Here is a 19,683-nt window from a genome sequence, read left to right as displayed (position 1 = left end):
GCTGGGCCAGAACAGAACCAGGGACCTGGAACTCCATTGGGGTCTCCTACATGGATGCAAAGGCCCAAAAGACTTGAGACATTTTCCGTCGCCTTCCCAAGCGCATTAGTAGGGAGCTGGACAGGAAGCAGAGCACCTGGGCCTGGAACCGCAGCTCTGATTTGGGATGCCAGTGCTACAGGTGGTTGCTTAACTCACTGTACTACAACCCTGGCCCTATATCCCATCTTCTCAGGGGAAGAATTACCCTGCCCTGCAAAGCAAATTCTGTCAAGTGCCTCCTTCTGCTGAGCAAATTCTGTCACCCCAGTCCCACCCTTCGAACTTTGCATACAACTCCAAATCAAAGCACCTACACTGAAGGGGAGAGAAAGAGAACTGAGTTCCACATCTCCCTCAGCCAACACCTAGTTGGGTAGAAGCCATTCAGGTGGGAAGGCTTTTGGGACATCTTAGGTGATCTGAGGTGTGTCTCCTGCTGTGAGGCCAAAGGGCCCCAAGAGTGGAGAGCCCAGCCAGTGAATGACTCCAGGTGCTGGTCCAGCCCCTAAGGCGGGTGTCGGGTTACAAGACTCATAACCATTCCAGTTTGGCAACTTCACCTGTAGGGTTGATTTCATAGACCTGCCTACAGTCCCCAGATCACTCCTGGAATATAGCAGTGGGAGGTGGCCGGCTTGGGCAGCAAAGGCAACAGAGATGCTGGCCACGAGGCACCCAGGGCTGTCCTGCACTTCGGCGTCTTCCAGCCAGTGTTGACCAGGATTTCTGACCTGCCGGCCCACTTCCCAAGCCCCTCCTCCTGGGACCCAGGGGCTGCAGGGACATCACAGGATCACAGAGCCAGCATGGTGAGTGTGGGGGCCTAGGCTCCCAGGACTTGGGGGGAAGGGGAAGTTGGGTTCTCCATATGCAGCTCTTGAAGTGGCCCAAGAGGCCGTGGGCTGACAATTTCCTAACACCTCCCAGGTTAAATAAAATGAGGTCACAACCAAGCAACTCTGCATTCAACTCCTTACACGTCTATGCCCCCTTGACTTCCTCTCTTCTTCCACTGGCAGTGGCCACCTCCCACTGGTGCACCCAGGAAACCATGGGCTCGCTCTTCTCACCATTCCTTCCTACACCTTGCATGCTCTTTGGCCAAGTGCTTGCGAGGCTGGCTAGAGGTTGGCACTATTTTGCCAATGGCAGGGGACTCTTTTAACATCACGGTGGCGCTCTGCCACCCACAGGGAAACTGACTCCTTTATATTCTCAAGGAAATGGCACAGAGATGGCTCCACACTCCACACAGTCTCTGGCATTGGTGGTGACCACCTGGTCTCTGCCTTCCTCCTCCTCCTCCAAACACCTAGAGCATCCTCACTGTCTCAGGGAAAAGAAAATCCGCCTCCTCCCCCCAGGAGCAGGACAGAGCCAACCCAGCAGGGTCAGTGGCTGAATGTTCAGTGGGACCCAGTGGTCTTTCCCCCATCCTTGGGCAAGATGCATGGGAGGGGAGGGGGGCAGCTGTCCCCGCTACAGAGGCCCCTGGGTAACTGTCTCCTGACTCCCAGTCCCAATGCTTGCCACCACACTCTCAGAGAAGGCTGGCAGAGCACTGACCCCGGTGCTGGGAGGAACGGGAGGGGGCTTTTTCTGCTTTACTTGGGCATGGAGCCAGGACCACAACCCCAGCTTCTTGCTTCCCCAGACAAAGGAGGTGCCAGAGGGAGGCTCAGCCTGTGTATAAGGGTTCTTGGGGAGAGGTGGGGCACACCTGCCTGCCTGGCTGTGAGCTACTGGGAGGTGCTTTTTGGGGAGCAGCAGAGACCGGAGAAGCTTCCAGGCAAGATTGCCTGAGCCCTAAGGGCAGGAGGCCAGCTCTCGCCTTTAGCTGTGTTGCTTGATCCATTTGTCCTCGGACACTCATGTTCTTGCTCTGTGAAATGAGCAGAATAAGACCCATGGCAGGTGCGCATATAGGGTTGGTGGGGAGACGAACGGACTGGTATGGCTCTGTGAACCAGGAAGCCCTGCAAGCACGTAAGAGGAAGTCCCTCCAGGAAACAACAGCCCTGCGTCTCTGCCCTGGAGGTGGGAGGGTGGGTGGTGGCCCAGAGGGTGTGGGGGTCAGGCCTGGGGCTCCACCAAGGCAGTTTCCAGGGGTGGATCAGAGAAAACTGCTTGTGCCTGAGCTGCCATAATCCAGCTGTGTATAATAGTTTTGTCAGCTCCCTCCCACAAGGCCAGGACTGCTACAACTCCCAGCTCTGCGGGACAGGTGCCCTGTCTCAACCCTAGCTGGTCCTTCCCTCCCCAGCTCTCCAACATCTATGGGCCCCTCTTGGGGGCTGAGGGGCAGAGTTGCCCAGGAGCAGCTTGGTAACAAGGTTTCTCCTTGGCCTGGTTCAGCTGGGAGCACTGAAGCTGGGGACCATCCCAGGGCAGAGAGCAGAGTTCTATCCTAGCAGAGAAGGGGGATACTGAGATCTACTCTGTAGCTAAGGCCTGCTAGGGGGCAGGGGCAGGGACCCTTTAACTCACCATCCCAGCCTGAACTTCTCACTGCTGAGGGGGCCCCAAATACTGCAGGGTTGTTAGCACCTGTGGTCAATTCTAACCCTTCCAAATCCTTCCAACTGCTCCAGAGGGAGCTGCTCCTCCCTACACCCTAAGCTGCATCCCCCTTGCAGGGAGCTGGACTGGGCTGAGCTGGAACTCAGGAATGAGGTGGGGCAGCAGCCAGTCAGCCAGCAGTCAGGATCTGAAAGCACATGCAGCACCCTGCACAGACAGAAGCATGGGGCCCAGGAGTCCACAGCCCTACCATGTCATCCTGGGTTCAAGGGGCAAGCTGAAGGTCAGGCATTGGCAAGACCCCAGTGAACAAGACACCAAACAGAGGCTGCTCTCCTACCTGCTGTTTCGGGTCCCTTGCTGCCTGGCTAGAAGGACTTCATGTTACAGTGGTCCCTAAAGAAGCTGCAGCCAGCCAAGCACCTGCCACTGGCCATCCTCTATGTGGAATGAAAAATATGTAGGGCCCACCCTGAAGGGGCTCAGAAAAGAGGTACCCCAGAAGAGAAGCTGTGTGCCTGGGACCCAGAATGCTGAGCCAACTTTCTCAGCTGCTGGCTGGAGCAGCATGCAAACAGCAACACGGAGTAGCAATGTCCAGGCAAGGGACCAGTGTGTTGTGGCTGCAGCCAAGGACCCAGAGGACAGAGGTGTCACAGGCTGAGGTCTTGCCCCAGGGTGGTGGCCACATAGGCCTCCCACAGTCTTGCCGCCGCCCCTGCCCTGGAGGTCAGAGGGGTCTGAATGGAGCACTTGGCAGAAGATATCCTTCCCCGCCAGCCAGGGCAGCAATTGTCCAGTTCTGCTTGCTCATGTCATAAAAGGGCAGCACAACCCATCCATGATGGGCATCAGACATGTGGTCGTTGGGCAGATCTGGATCCTGCTGTCACAGAGCTTACAGTATATAGGACTGGAGGGCAGGGCTAGGCATCCATCAGATGAGCCCACAAGCTTGTGTTGACCTACAGTGGAGTTACATGCTGTGGTACAGCAGGACCTCAGGCCTGGGGGTTTAAGGGGTCTGGGAATGGAGTAGAAGGATGTGGGGGTGCAGGGAAAGTAAATAGGAGCAGCACCCCCATGCGCAGACACACCTGCCACCTCAGCCCCATCTCGCACCCTCCTGAACTCTTCCCTCCTCACCAAGGGTCAAGCTCTGTGCCTGTTGCCAACCTGGAGAAGAAGGCCAGGAGTCCCTGTGTGCCCTGGTCCCCCTCCCCACCTCAGCTTTTCTGCAATGCACCTGAGCTGAGACCCTGTGTCCACTGGTCTGGCCCAGGGGGCAGCTTGAGAAATCTGGGGAGCTGAATGTGGGAAGTGAGGTGAACAATCCATCTGGGCAGGAAGGTGGGCCAGGGGACAGAGGAGAAGAAAAAAGAGCCCCCAAATCCAGCTCTGGAACCCTAGGGAGCAGTTCTCCAAAGCCCCAGAAATAGCCTAGGACAGAAAGAGATGAAGACTGATCGCCACCCCTATGCTTCAAGATCTTTAGGGGTTCAGGGTTTCCAGGCATCTCTTATACCCTCTGTCTTCCTCCCTGCTCAGATGAAAACACCCGAAGTTCCCAACCAGTGATTCCCCGAGACAGTGGATTCCCCAAACTTGACACGTGCTAGGCAAACACTTTTTAATGAAGCTGCTGCCATGGGACAGTGAGGCTCTATCATTTAGCCCCAAACTTAGCACAGGACCTGGATGGAACTGGCACTTATTAAAACTTTCTGAACGAATACATGAATGAATGCCCTAAGTGATCAAAGCCTGAATCCCCTTCAACCAGCTTCCGATTTATTGGATACAGAAAGCAAAGTCTAAGTTCAACCTGAAAACATACCAGACTTGATATACAAGGTGTCCTGGGGTGAGGGAGAGACAGGCCCGAGCATGCCTAGATACCCCAGTGATAGGGAGGAGGGAGGCGAGACAGAGCCCAGGTGGCAATTGTGGAGACATATTCAACTCCACTTCCCCACCTGCCACTCCCATCACTTTTCTGTGCTCAGAACTACACTCCCTGCCTTGTGCCCAAAGCAGTAGCTTCCAGCTTCCTCACATAATTCACATGTACCTAGAAATGCTCCCAGAGTGGCAAACAAAAGGAACACTGGTGGCAAAGGTGGCAGAGACAACCCCTGTCCAGGGGCATAAGCCATGTCTTTTCGTCACAAAATGCCTTGCACGTTGGACTAGATGGGCTGTGCCCTCTAGCATGCTTTAGACATCACACATCCTCTCAGTTTTTTCCTTAATCACAGTCACGTGTCTGTTCATTCATGTGTTCATCCATGTGCTGTCTGGGTCTTTGGTTGGTGCTGGAAGAGTCACAGAAGAACATGCAGAATCTAGGTCCTGCACTGGATACTGCGTGGGTGTGACAGGAGCAGGTCAAACTGCTGCCGCTTTTCCAGGTGGAACGGACACCCAGCCACTGACCCAAGACATCTCCCAGGAGCATGGGTCCAGTACTCAGAGGGGAGGCTGTGGGAAGGACCCACTCAGACAATAAGCAGGGTTTGACGTCTCCAACCTAAGCAGTGAGCACCGACTTAGTTGGGATCTCCCCTCAACCCAGCCCCCGTCATATGGCTATCTTCACTCTGCTGACAAGGAAATCGAGGCACAGACAGGTTAGTGACTTGACCAGAGCCACTTTCTGGAGTCCCTGACAATCTGCCAAGAGGTGGACCCCAAAAAACAGCATTTGGAGTTGCCTCATTAGCTGCAGAAACAGAGCGCCCCACTTGCCACCTGGAGGCCCGTGGACTCTGAAACAAGCATGCATGGAGTGAAACCTGCATCCGCTGCAGAGCAGGGTGAAGGCAAGGCACACCTCTTGGTACCAAGAGAACCGTTCTAACAACAGCCCACTGAAGGTCATGGAGGAGGGAGCGAATGCAAGGATGCAGAACAGCCAGTGAAGCATGAGGTTCTTGGACATGCAAGAGGGCTGTGTAAAATTTCATACCCAGTGCTGCTTAGGGACAAAACACAAGGTACCATGAGAAGTTAAGGACAGAGAACTGACTTAAAGAAAGGAGATGACACATCGACCCAACCTGAGGCTGGTCGGGAGGAGACAAGAAGTTCCATGCAAGCTCTTCATAATCCCAGACCCCAAGGAGAGACCCTCCCACGGAAAGCTGCTGTAGAACCCCCATCTTGAGCCCAGAAAAAGGCAGAGCTGCAGGTTGGCAAAGCTGGTGGCTCTGCCCACTTCTGCCAGGCCTCTCCCCTGGCAGGCCACTCCCTGAGGGGGCCTACAGCCTTTCCTAGCTCCACCCTGGTCTCTACAGCAACCTGCACCTTGCCCTTCCCCGCCAGCTCATCTTCCATTTCCTGGAAGCCGTGGCTACAGAAAGTCATGGAGCACCTCAGGATGGCATCACAGACTTGAAAGGAAGCCTTTGTCCCTTGCCTCCCAGCGCCTCTGCCTTCTCTGACCTACATCCTCTCCCTCTCTTCAGGGAGCGTTCTTAGAAGGATCATGACATGATGGCAGGTCCTCCTTCTGTCCAGATCATCATCCCCAGTGACACTTTGACACTTAGGCCACTCTCTCCCTGCCCTGAAGTCAGGCCCCTTGGCCTAAAAAATCACAGAAAAGCTACCCTTTGTTGAGCTATTACGTTCACACCAGGTCCTCTCCAAGGTCCCATCCATGAATAATGAATCATTTCTCAGCATCTTCTATGTCAAGCCTTGGCCAGGTTCTATTTTAATTGCTATCAATTATTAATACAAATAATAGAATAGATGCTGCTTGGACACAAAGGCATTGTCTCCTGCTCTCTGAATGATTATTAATTATGTCATTATTGTTATTATTATTTGGCTAATGCACTCTGTATGGACCAGACAAAGTGCTATGCATTATGTCCGCTTTAGGGAGTCACTAGGAGGAAGATCTCTCTCTCTATCTCTCTCTCTCTCTCACACACACACACACACACACTCACACACTCACACACTCACACACACACCATTGAGGCTCGCTGAGGGTAAGGAACTCTGCCCAGTGAGTGACAGAAATAGGCTTCAGACCCAGATTTCAGAACTCCAAGCTTGTCCTCAGCAAAGTGCTGGCAAGTAGCAGCCCCGGCGGGAAGCACTTCCTGCAGCCCACGCTGTGTTTCTGTGAGCGGGCAGAGAGGTGGTAAGAGACTGCAGGGTATGCAACGGGAGTCCAGTGCACATAGAGGCAGCACACAAGTAGCATGGAGGCACTTGCTCTAGGAAGCTGGGTTCAGCCTTCACATCTACAAGTGCCTTTGCCAGGAGAGTGTCCCCCAGAGTACCCAGAACAAAAGAGAATGCCTTTGTACGAAACCACAGTGCGGACTCTTCTTGAACTCTGTGTGGTGTTGGGGGTAGTGGACCGATTTCCACCCACTAATCTCCCCCTGCAGTTCCAGCACCAAGTGAAGTACACCATGCAAAGTATCACATTTAACCCTCCCTAATAATACTAAGAAGTAGATTGTATTCTAGAAAACTTCATCCACTTGCCTGGGGAAGGAAACCAGCTAACTTGCATGCCTGTTCAGGGGAAGCCAGAATAGAAGACAACTCTCTTCAGACCAGAGAAACTACGACTGCTGTAACTAGGAAGACCAGTCCAGGAAAGGCCAAGATGAGCCAAGACCATAGAGGGCAGCCGAGTGCTAACAGCCTTAAAAAGACATGTTACTGCCAACGGGTGCCACGCCAGCAGCTCATCCTCACTCTGGTCCAGTGGAGTTACTTTTCTTGCATCTGCATTCTAAAGGAGGAGGCTGGGTCCAGGGACTGCTGGTGGTTTGCCTGAGGTTGTTCAGCAGGCCAGGAGGGGAATCAGACCCTCCAACCTCCAGCTCCCACTTTCCTCCCCAAAAGGACATCTCTGGACAAACACAGGGGTTTTCAAAGAGAGCTCTGACTCTCTGGGATTCTTCTGTACATTTCAGACTGCCGGCTGGGCGAGCAGCTCCTTGGCTAGGGGCACATGGCAACATTAGAAGGGCCTTTCTAAGCAGTCAAATCTGGAGCAAATTTCACTGGGAAAGCCTGTCCCTTGAGTTCTCTCAGGTCCCCTTCCATCACTGGCCAAGCACTCCCTTCCAGAGCACCAAAGTGGAGTCTCACCTTCCTTCCCTCGCTTCAGGAAGGCCAGGTAGGCTCAGATGGGACACCACCCTGGGGTGGAAGGAAAACTGAACAAAGAACAACTGTTGAGAGCTCAGGAAAGCAAGAGAGATATTAGGCTGCTTCCCTGGGAACCAGAGAAAAACCCAGGAGGGAGTTCTAAGAGCCCCAGCTAGCAGCAGTGTCACCTGGGGGCAGGGCCCTCCAATGGGGAACCAGGTGGCCCAAAGAGTTAACCCTCACCCTGCCCTTTACTTTGTCCCTCCACTTGTGAGCCAGAAATCACCCTCCCCGCCAGCCTTACCTGGAGTTAAGAACTGTACCTGAATACCAAGCCTGATCCTTATAGGCCAGGACCCGAACAGCAGGCTGGCAGCTACCTGACACCTCCCGTCCGCCCCAGGCCCTGCCCTGGAGCCATTATATGCCAGGATGGGGGCCAGGTGGTTGGCTCAGATTGCTATTAGGTCAGCACCTATGTAGCTTAGAACAAGATAAAATGGATTCTAATGTAGCAGCCCAGGCTGAGGTTAGATCTAAAGGAAAAGGCACTGCTGTAGGGACGCCTCCTCCTAGCCCTTGGCATGTGGAGGTGTAGAGTCCCATCTATATGTGGCCCAGCTGGGCTTGGGGTGGTCAGAGGATGCATGAAAGCTGGCATGATTAGTCTTCTCTAGAACCTTCCATATGCTCTGGGATGCTGCATCACAGCAGTATATCCCTCCACGTCACCTGTCATCGTCTTACCTGTCATGACAGAGGTTCCTCTGGCCAGCCTCACAGATAAATCCAACTGCCCAGCCCAGCTGCAGTGCAAACCGGCTCAGGTGAGAGAGCAGCAGGAGACCTCTTCACAGGCCCTCAGCACCAAGCCAGCAGAGGCTGAGCCCCACTCCAACTATGAGCAGCCCTTGGCTCTGCCCCCACCTCACCCAGAGTTTCCCCGCCCCCTCCCCTGGGTTTCCTGCACACACACACCAGCCTCAGCAAACTGTCTGCTACCTGCTAGAACCTCAAGGGACCCTTTCCTCCACCTCCTAGCAACAGCAGCATCCCTACCTCTAGATTTTCCCCCTGGGAGACCATGGGAAGGGAGAGTGTTGGTCCCTGTGGGAACCTAGAGCTGGCCCTGATGACAACAGGCCCAGGACATCCCCTAGGATGTGCCCCTTCTTGTCTCTCACCTCTGCCTCTTCTGCCTTCTTCCAGAGTTAGCTTTGCAGAGAGGAGAAAAGAGACAAGGGCCCAGGGCAAGCTACCTAGCAAGGAAAGTAGAGAGAAGGGCCAGTCCCTTTCCCAGCAGCAGTGTGGTGCAATCCCAGCTCATTGCCCTGGTAGGGTTTTAACCCTTCTGTCTGCTTCCTCAATTTTAAGACAGAGCTCCGCACTGCCAAAAGGGTCCTTGTGATTGACAGAAGTTGAGAAGTGTGCCCGAGGCCAGCAGAAAACTCTTCTTCCTCCAGCCTGGCTCTCTAAGTCCCTCATGCATCACACTAGCCCTCACCCCGTTTACCAACAAGAGTTGTCTGTGTCTGGCTTTGCCATCTCTGAACTGGAAGGAAAGCAGAACCCAGAATCATCCACTTGCCATTCAGAGCTGAGCAGTGCTTCTCATGGTGGAAGGGTAGGGATCCCCAAAGGAGCAGGAGGCACAGGAGAACTGCAAATCTAATAAGAGGGGATTAGGTGCTGAGGGCCATGCCCTGCAATAAACCATCAGGGTGGCAGTGTGGGGAGGACTCTCCTGCCCTGTCTGGAGGATGGTTTTGCAAAGCCTGAGCTGGAGTAAGTCTCCAGGTGCTTACTCACCAAGGCTGGGGGTTTCTCTGAGTTTTGGTCTCATACTAATGGCATGCAACAAAACTACAGCGAAAGTAGAGTGAAAAACCAAAAGGATCCAATGAGTTCCTGAAACTGGTGGAGGGAGGGCATGGAAAACAGCCCACTGAGCCCAGTAACCTGGACCCAAACGTTAGCTCTGCTACCAACTCACTACATAGCCCTGGTAGTCATCTGGACCTGCAGTCCGAATTTGGGGGTAAATTTTTAGGGTTGTTCTGAGAATTAAACACTTCACCATGTACAAATAAAGGGTACTATGTGCTTTCTAATGGCAGCCAAGGGCAGTGTTGGTCAGCCTCCACACTCAGGTCCTACAGTCATGTCTTTCTACTGCCAATAGAGACAACAGCAACAAAGACTGTGAACCAATTGGATAGCAGCAGGTGCTTTTCCATCACCCATCTGAGCCCTCTCCCAAAACACAAACACATACACACTTCCTCTACCTTGCCACCTCTGGCCTGGGCGCCATGTGCCCCAAGGGCCTGGGCATTCCCACTCCTGCCCCTGAACTCCATACAGCAGGGCTGTATTCCCAGATGAGCTACCAGCCAGGTCAGGCTTACAGGAGCCATGAGTCAGGACTCTGCAGGGGAGACTGAATCAGCCGAGCCCATGGGCCGCTGTCTTGGCTTGCACCCGAAAGGCCGAGCTGCTGCAGTTATAGCCAAGGGCCAAGTTTGATTTGGGGATAAACAAGATGTCCCCAGCAAAGCAGAAAAAAGCTGGTGGTCTCTGGTAGCCTTTTCATTTCCCTCTACTAATGCCAAGGCAAGGCACTCACCTTCTCTGGCCTCAGTTTTCAGATCTGAAAATGGGCAGTTGCCTGAGATGATCTCTGAGACCAGGGCAAGGGACCCACTATGGCAATGGGAACTACGTGAATAATCAAACCTGGCCTGGGACCCACACCTCTCTCAGCCCCTTTCCTCTCCCTCCCTCAGCTCAGGACTATGTCTGGGCTGAGAGAGGGCAGAGTTGCCTTAGGTCCCTTGTTTCCATCCTGCCCAGGAATGTTACTGCCATGAATGCATTCAATGATCACACACAACCCCCTGTTTCCCACTAGCATGATAGCCATGACCCCGGCATTTGTCAGCCCATCATCTCTGATCTCTGAGTGTCCAAGATGTTTGCCTAGGAGTTTTGAGGGAAGACAGAAAGATGGGTCACTAAAAGAAGGTTCCTAGGACAGAGCAGTGTGAGGATAAGACTCTTCCCTCCTCAGCCTCCCACATAACGTGACAATGGTGGGGTTTTATCTATGTATATATTTGAAAGAGCAGAGAGAGAGGAAGAGAGAGAAATAATCTTGCACCTACTGGTTCACTCTCCAAATGACTGTGAAAGCCAGGGCTGGGCCAGATCCATACCAGGAGCCTGAAACTCCATCCTGGTTTCCCGTGTGTGTGGTGGCCAACGTACTTGAGCCATCACCTGCTGCCTTCTCTGGTACATTTTTGGGGAGCTGGATAGGAGGTGGAAGAGCTGGGACTCAGACAGACACTCTGGTACAGAATACCAGGCACCTGCCCACAGGAACCTTGGATACACAATATTGGATGAATCACAACCTTTGATTTTCTTTATTCATGAGACAAACAGCAAGACAGAGATCTCCCATCTTTGGGTCCACTCCCCAAATGTCCACAACGGCTAAAGCGAGACCAATAAGAAATAATAATGGTCTCCCATGTGGTTGCCGGAGAGCTGATTACTTGAGCCAACAGGCTGTGTCTCCGAGGGACTGCATCAGTAAGTTTCCTTCACCCCACCATCCCCAACTAAAGCTAGAATTTAATAACTTGCATGCAGCCATAAGACTTTTTTTCACACTCATTCATGTCTGCCAGAGGCAGTGAACAAGTCTCTTCTATTTACCAATTCAAATATTGCCTCAACATCTTGGATAGGTCAGGAACTCTGCTAGAAGCCACCTGCCAATGCAAATGTCATCCCAAATTCTGTGCTCATCATTCCCACTTCATGAGATTCTATGCTATAGGTCATCTTTAGGGACTCACTTTTTCTCCAGATAGTCGATTGCTAATTCCATCATACTATTTTATGTCTGTAGTTTGTCTTGACTGCAGCACAATATTTTTATGCGAAGGTATCAGTCAGCTGCATAAAGGTTGGCCTGAGATGGAGTCCTAAAACTGAGGCCTGTCCACTGGTTCTTCCATTCAACACATATTTATTAAAAGCTCACTGCACACATGCATTGCAGGAGACATTGGGACACTGTGACTAAGAGGAGCGTCACAGTCCCTGTCATTCTGTTGACAGTTTTGATGGGTTTATGTTCTCTTGTCTGCAAACAGGAATAGAATGCTTTCCACAACCACTTCTCACTGTGTGGTAACTGAGTGATTCCTATGAGGATTCACTACTGTGGGTGCTGAATCACTTCAGGGGTGGGGAATCCAAGACCAGAATGTACAGATTCTAAGCCTCCTTTGTTCCTTTGTGCCTCAGCGTCAAGCACAACTCCAGGTCCATCAAAGGGGTATAGTACTTACTACTTCCACTAACACTAACATGCATGAGGATTCTGTATGAAGTGTGTGCAGGAGGGGTAGTTCATTTTGCCCGATGGTTAAGACACCACATAGAACACCTGCATCCCATATCAGTCGGCCTGGCTCCATAGCCAATTCCAACTTGTCTGCTAATGCACAGTTTGGACAACAGTTCAGGAAACCGAGTCCCTGCCACAAGCGAACCTAAATTGAATTCTTAGCTCCTGGCTTGGGCTTAACCTGGCCATTGTGGGTATTTGCGGAGACCGTTAAATAGAAACGTTATTTTTCTTTTTCTCTCTGTCTCTGACTCTGCTTCTCAAATAAAATAATGTTTTAAAGTTCATGAGAAAATGGAATTTAAACATTTATTTACTTCAGGGCACAAAATTCTGCAATCCATGCATAGTTAGCGCATAAAATTTGTTTTCATGAACTTTTCCAAGACTCCTCACAAATATGGATTTCTAAAAACTTTCACACCAAAAGAAGCATGTTTTGTTTTCCATGAACTTGTGGAAGCACCATCACGTGCACAATCAGACACTGTGAGAAAGAGTGAAATGACAAGGGTGCTCTTAGCCCCTTCTCCCAGCTTTCACGTCAGCAAACACCTGCTTAGTAAAAACCCAAGATCACCCAGTACTTGTCTTCCAAACACCTATGGGACCTTTCCATTTTTTATTTTTTATTTCCTTAATTTTACTCTATTTGAAAGGCAGAGAGATAGAGTGATCCTCCGTTTGCTGGTTCACTCCTCAAGTGCTCACAACAGCAAGGGCTGGACCAGGCTGAAGCCAGGAGCCCAGAACTCATGAGTAACAGGAACACAAGTACCTTAACCATCACCTGCTTCCTCCCAAGATGTATATTAGCAGGTATGGGAAGCAGGGGAGTGAGGGTTTGAATCAGGCACTATGTCAGATGCAGGATTCCAAGTAGAGTCTTAACTGCTGCATCAAACAACCACTCTATTTGGAACCTTTCTACCACCTCTCCACTCGGTTCTTCCAGGACCCCAGCTTATTCCTGCCATGTCGTTCAAGACCCAGTTCCCATATCACCTCCCCAGAGTGGTTCTATTCACCCCAATTCTTTCCCTCCACCTTTTCCACCCTGAGTCCCCACCAGGCATTAACTCCTCTCACTTTATTTTACTCACTACATAGCACCCCTCGCTCTCTGATCCTTTCTGGTGTATCTACCTATGGCCTGTCCCCTACCCCTACCCTCTCCTTTCTCTGGGGTGCAACTTCCAGCTGACTTGGAATAAGGGAATTCTTCTATCCAGCTGCAACAATTTTTTTCCCCTTGCTTTTGAATTTGTAGCTCCTGGAGAAGAGCCTGGGGCAATGTACCACTGTATGATTGCTTAGTTTAGTAACTATTTTATGCTACCCTTCCTGGTTACCGACCATTACAGCAATCCTTTTAACCCTTGACCTGAGTTAAGTGAAAGGACTTCATAAATAACTACATCCTAATTGTGTGTAAATTGCTGCCTGTGCTATTATTATCTAATTGTGTAAGGCAAGGTCCAAGCTGGCCTCATCTTCACCCTGGAAATTATTGCCTCAGTCCAGCCCTGGTGATGATAGCTGGAAAGGAACCTCACACAGCGCAGAACCCTCAGTCCAGTTCAGTCCACTAGTGTTAAACCCCAAGGGTACAAAGGCAGTAAGAAAGAAGGAATGGAAACAGGATCTGCCAACAGGAACAGAGCTGTGGGAAAACACTTGTGCAGAAGACGGAAGGGCAGCAGGAATACAGTGCACCTGACACTTCCCACTTACTCTCACAGGAGCCCTTGTGAGGGTATGATTTCCAGAGGGTGCACCTGAGCTCAGAGGATGAGGCTCTCACACGCAGTTGGTGGGACACAGATCCTAGGTCCCAACTTTGGGGTTTTGTTTCTTCTTATCCGTTTTGTTGATATAATGTGCATTCAGAGAAACACTCCAGTCTAAAACAGAACACTCAGTGAGTGCCTGCACGTGTATACACTCACATTCCATGTTGTACAGAAGCTTTCTAGTATCTTAGAGGGCTCCATCCACTAGCGGCCCCACCTCCCCAAGCAGTAACTACTCTTCTGACTTAACTTGAACTTCACCTCCTAAATTCTGACTTTACCTTCTAAACCTCATGCAAAGAGAACCAGAGTATATTTTGTGTCTAATTTCTTTCCTTCATTATATCTATGAGATATATCCATGTCATTGTACTTAGCAATGCTCTGTTCTCTATAGATTAATTCTATTCCATTGGATGAATACACCACATGTGTTTCTCTGCTCTACCAATGACTCACACTTTCTTCCAATTCTGAGTTGTTACAGATAAAACTATTATGAACATTCACATAGAGATTTCATGCTAGAATAGTGGACTCATTTCTCTTGGTTACATCTTGGAACAGAATTTCTGGGTCAGAGGATCATATGGTAATCATATGTTTGCCCCTTAGTAGAGCCAGTCAAAATCATTTTCTGAAATGTTTGTGCTGATTTCCTTTTTTCCTGCAACCTATGAGAGTTCTAGTTACTTCACATCTTCATCAACATTTGATTTTGTTGGTGTTTCTTTGAAAAGATTTATTTATTTTTATTGCAAAGTCAAATATACAGAGAGGAGGAGAGACAGAGAAGAAGATCTTCCATCCTATGATTCACTCCCCAAGTGACCACAATGGCTGATGCTGTGCCAATCCAAATCCAGGAGCTCTTTCGGGTCTCCCATGTGGGCACAGGGTCCCAGGCTTCGGGCTATCCTCAACTGTTTCCCATGCCACAAACAGGGACCTGGATGGGAAGCAGGGCTGCCGGGATTAGAACCAGTGCCCATATGGGATCCTGGTGCGTTCAAGGCAAGGACTTTAACCACTAGGCCACACCGCCGGGTCCTTGTTGGTGTTTTAATTATGGCCATTCTGGGTCTATGTAGAAATATTTCATTATGGCTTGAATTTGCATTTGCCTCATGATTAATGATATTGAACATCTTTAGATCATTAGTAGTCACTTCGGCATCTGCCTTTGTAAAGTGCTCAAATTTTTACAGAAATATAATATCTGCAAAAATAGGCAATCAATAAAAATGGACTCTAGAGCAAATTCATGTAGAGAATTCAAGAATGCACACAGCAACCCAGTAACCAGTTGTCTCTACAATGGCTACCTAGTTGCCATAATTAATAAACTAGTTGAATCAAGTCAAATTGGTAAATAAGTCTGGTTTTCATTTTTAATCAATTATCTGGATTTAGCAGGATAAAGGCATCGCAGCTGAGAACCAAGAACTGCTAACGCCAGTCTGGAGCGCCTCACTCAACTCACTGTTTTCCCTTCCATTACAGGATCCTGACAGTGATCAACCCCTGAATGGTGCTGGTAAGCTCAGATCTGTCTCCCTTGGTCCATCTCAGCCTCTGTGCTTCAGTTTCCTTGTAGATATCAAGTAAGAGGTCTGGTCCTTGAGAAAGTAGGACCGACAATCCTGAAACTCTAAGAACAGTGATGTTCCCAGTCATTCATTCATTCATTCAGATTTCCATAAAACCATGAGTGTCTGTGACACATCAGGCTCTTGACTGAATGCCAGGCTACCACACTCAGAGAAATACCTAAAGTCTCTGCCATCAGAGAGTGAATGATCTGGCTATGCTGCCAAAGAGCGAGCTGGGCAAAGGCTGCCGCTGGGAGAAAAAAAAGCAGCAGTGCTTTCCTGACTTACAGGAGAAAAATAAGGTCATGCTTAGTTCATAAAAATGTTCCTATATTTCAGGGTTCGTTTCCTCCCCTTATGTTTTCCCAAGCCATGTTTACCTATGCCTATTAGTTCTCTGGATCAGCAAAACACATAATCAAGTTACAGACTAATTTGAGCAGACCCAGGCTTCCTTTCACACCTTATCTATTTCTCAGTTCTGAGTCCCAAGTTAATAATGATCACAAGCATAATTTCTTTTTTTAAAAAAAGGATGTATATTTTATTGGAAAGGCAGATATACAGAGAGAAGGAGATACAGAGATAAAGATCTTCCATCTGCTGGTTCACTCCCCACAACAGCCGATCAGGAGCCAGGAGCTTCCTCCAAGTCTTCCACATGGACACAGGGTCCCAAGGCTTTGGGTCACCCTCTAATGCTTTGCTACACCACAATCAGGGAACTGGATGGGAAGTGAAGCAGCTGGGAAACAAACTGGTGCCTATATGGGATCAAGGAAACAAACTGGTGCCCAGTGGATGCAAAGCAAAGGTTTGACCACTAGGCTATTGTGCCAGGCCCCACAAACATAATTTCTAGCAAGTAACATGGTGCCTAGCTGGAACTCTGAGCTCTCATATGTAGACAGATCATATCTCCAGGTAACATCACCTGAATGCACCTGAGAATTCCCAAGCCAGAAAACCAGTCAAATTTGCAACCAGCCTTGAGGGAAGGAAAGATTCTGGTTACTCATGTGCTCATGTAGTGCTATGGATAAAAACCCACCAATGAGAAAACAGTCATCAAACCCAAGGTTCGTGAACTTAGAGTTGGTAGGAAACCCCTTCCCTTCCTGTTAAGGAAAGCAGGTGCTCCTTGTGAGCTTCTAGGGGCTAGCTGATTCTCCAAAAACAAATCAGCCTCAAACGGAGACTCTAAGGTGAACTATGTCAACCAGTGGATTCTGGAGAGATTTCATCATGCTTGGAGTGGAGAGATCGGCAGTAATTTGGAACTGTTGAACTATTGAAAGCTCATGAGCAGGACCCTCAAGGCATGCCCCACATTGAGGACCCTGGGATGGTGTCAGGTGGCTGTCCTCTATCCCAGGGTGTAGAGACATTTGGGAGGGTGGGTGTGGCTTCTCTCCTTGTTTCTCTCCTTCCCCCAGATACATGAAAGAAAAAAAGAGAATGTGGAAATGGTGATCTCACCCACTTCCTGTAGACCTTGACCCTAATCACCCTAATAAACTATGTAAAAATAATCAAAAATAAAAATAATTAAAACCAGCCTCTTGTCCCCCATTGTAGGTGCTCACTAAGTAAATCATGCACAAATGAAAGAATAAACCTCCCTAAGGCCACAACCATGAGAAAGAGGACAGTTCAGAGGGTGGGTTGCTCCAACTCTGTAAACAGGCTCAGCTCCTATTACTGACAGCCAACTCCAAGCCTAGTCCTGTTGTGTCACAGTCAACACTGCGGGCAGTCCAGATCGCCCAGTGCCCAGCCTCTGTGTCTGACGGCAGAGTTGCCTTCTAGAGAAACACATGCTTTAAGTGTTGCTCAGCCAGTGGATCCATTCCTGTTAGCATCCACCTGGCATCCATCTCCGGAAGGATGCCATTCTCTGCTCCTGAAGGCAAGGGGAGGAGATGGACCTGGATGGGATGATCCATCCTTCAAGGAGGAACTGAACAAATGTGTGAGAAAAGAGGGAAGGATCGCGCTTAAGAGAACAGAGCCCAGAGCAATTCATCTGTTCTATCTGCAGCTATTTGCTGTGTTTCTACAATGGGCCAGGCACGGGCCTAGGCACCAGGAACCCAGCAGGGGACAAAACAGAAAGTCCAGTCTTCACAGGAAGATGGAAGGAGGTAGGAAATAAACAAAATATGCAAAATGTGAAGTATGGTAAAGGCAAGAGTGCTTTGGGGAGAAAGGAAACAAAGCGGACCGGGAACACTGGATTTCTTTAACTAGGGAACCATGGAGGGCCATGCTAAGGTGACGCTGAAGGAAGACAAAAGAGAAAAGGGAGCAGCCACATGGAGGTGAGGGGCAAGAGAACCAGCTTGGTGTCTTCCAGGGTTGCTCCCTCCTCAACCCTCCCCAGAGGAGAAGTCCTGCAGCACCTGCAAAAAGAGCCTCCCTTAGACACTTCCCAAGAGGTGCACCTCTCAAAGCCTTCTCCGCGTTCCGTCTTCTTGCATAGCCATGTGAAATGGATGCATCATTATCCTGACATCTGCTTTAGCTTCCTACCTGGAACCCCTAGCTCCAGACTCTTCAAGAGTCATCATTCAGCATTTCCCATGACTCTTCACCACCCTCAGCATAAGGTCCATGCTGCTCTTGGAGCATCTCCACCTACAGTCATCCAGCCCACCTGCCCACAGGTTTGGTTGTACCTTCACACCTGGGCCAGTGCTGGCGTGGCACTACCACCGCTGCCACTGCCTGATTCTGCCTACATTTGAGTGCTGCAGTATCAGGAAGCTTCCCCCTGTCTTCCCTGGATGAGCCACTATGATAGCACATCTCAACACCCCCTGGGGGGTCCGGCATCTGTGTCCCTGTTTACCACCCACCCAAGTTATCATCTCCTTAAATGCAAAGCTCACACTGGGGACCGGCTGTGGGGGGACCCGGTTGAAGATGGAGTGATTCAGCCACAAGGATTCATGAAGCTTCTAATACTGTATTGGATGTCTCTGCCCTGCTGGAGCTCATGGTTTAATCCAGGCAGAATCTGAGAAAAGGAGATGAGAGCACAGTGAACAGGTACCCATCCAAATACAGGCCTGAGTCCTCTCCCAGGGTAGGTGCAGGTCAGGCCACACAGAGGCAGACAAGGGGACAGGCAGCCCACGCCTAGGCTCACTGAAAGAACCTATAAAGGATGCAATAAGCCTCATCTGCAGGAGTAACTGCCCCCTCTAAGTGTCCCCCTGCACCAGGACACAGGCATTCTTGCTGCCATGGGAGGCACCATGGCGACAGGCTGGGGCCGGCACAGGTGCACCCAGTGCTGACCACACGCCCTTCCTCTCTGACTCCTGTCTCCCTCAGATGCCGCTCATTCTCCCAGCAAGCCCCGCACCTCGCTGGAGACCTTCAAAAGGGTAGGGGTCCCCATCATTGCAGCACTGCTGAGCCTGGTGACCATCATCATTCTGGCTTTCCTCAGTAAGTGACAGTCCTCCTCGCCCATACCCTCTGACTCCCACCTAGCACAGGCAAGAGCAGGTGACCTGCATGAAAACTCTATCTCTACCCCTGCTTTGAAGGAAGCCTTATAAGAGTGGAAGGGGGATGTGAACTCAGCCGCTCTCCCACGCCCAGATGGTTGATTTCTACATGCAGACAGAGCTGCTGCAGTGGCACACCCTGTACAAACCCACGCGGGCCATGGGAGGTGAGGCACACCCCCTGCCTCCCCAACACTGGGATCTGAGCAGAGTTGTGCAGCCCTGCTGCCTGGAAGAGCTGGGATCATCTCCTCTTGCAATGAGGGGAGGGACAGCAGCTCTGTGTTCATCATGGCCAGTGCCTGGGATGCAGAGTGCTCCTAAGTAGGTTGTGGGATCTCAAGGAAGCTTTAACTGAACAAGCAGCAATGCCCATGTCCTAGAACTGGGTCCCATGCACAGGACAGCTTTGCTTGATCATAACTTCCACTTGCAGCACAAGGGACCCAAATAGAAACCATTCTCCCTGGGACGGAAACCCTGACTCTACTACTTGCTGGGTGACCTTAAGACCTCAGTCTCCTTGGCTGTGAGATGTTCTGCCTCCCTCGTAACTGTGAGGGTGACAGAGCTGGGACAGCCCCTCAACTGGGCTGTTTCTGTCTCGAGCTAGCAGGAGAATGCGGACTCAAGGTATAAACCCTACCCAAGTTCCCAACAGCTCCCACTGC

At 50.5% G+C, this 19,683-nt stretch overlaps 1 protein-coding gene across 4 annotated transcripts in view; it reads left to right on the top strand.

Moving 5' to 3' along the window:
- The first annotated feature begins 590 nt into the window (after positions 1–590).
- The window catches only part of TMPRSS4 (transmembrane serine protease 4), a 33,348-nt gene continuing 14,255 nt past the window's right edge, over positions 591–19,683 (top strand). Inside the window, exons 1-3 of one of the 4 annotated variants that reach the window (XM_058663839.1) lie at positions 591–851; positions 15,406–15,439; positions 18,834–18,950. In XM_058663839.1, coding sequence (XP_058519822.1) covers positions 849–851; positions 15,406–15,439; positions 18,834–18,950 — 154 coding nt within the window. In that variant the 5' untranslated portion in view covers positions 591–848. Of the gene's footprint in view, positions 852–15,405; positions 15,440–18,833; positions 18,951–19,106; positions 19,180–19,683 lie in introns of those variants that run through there. The other 3 variants (XM_058663838.1, XM_058663841.1, XM_058663840.1) reach the window with 3 other exon arrangements.

The sequence above is a fragment of the Ochotona princeps genome, chromosome 4 (genome assembly GCF_030435755.1).
Source record: "Ochotona princeps isolate mOchPri1 chromosome 4, mOchPri1.hap1, whole genome shotgun sequence".
In the NCBI taxonomy this organism is placed as follows: domain Eukaryota; kingdom Metazoa; phylum Chordata; class Mammalia; order Lagomorpha; family Ochotonidae; genus Ochotona; species Ochotona princeps.
The sequence above is the reverse complement of the archived record's forward strand: the minus strand, read 5'-3'. Positions and strand labels throughout refer to the sequence as shown.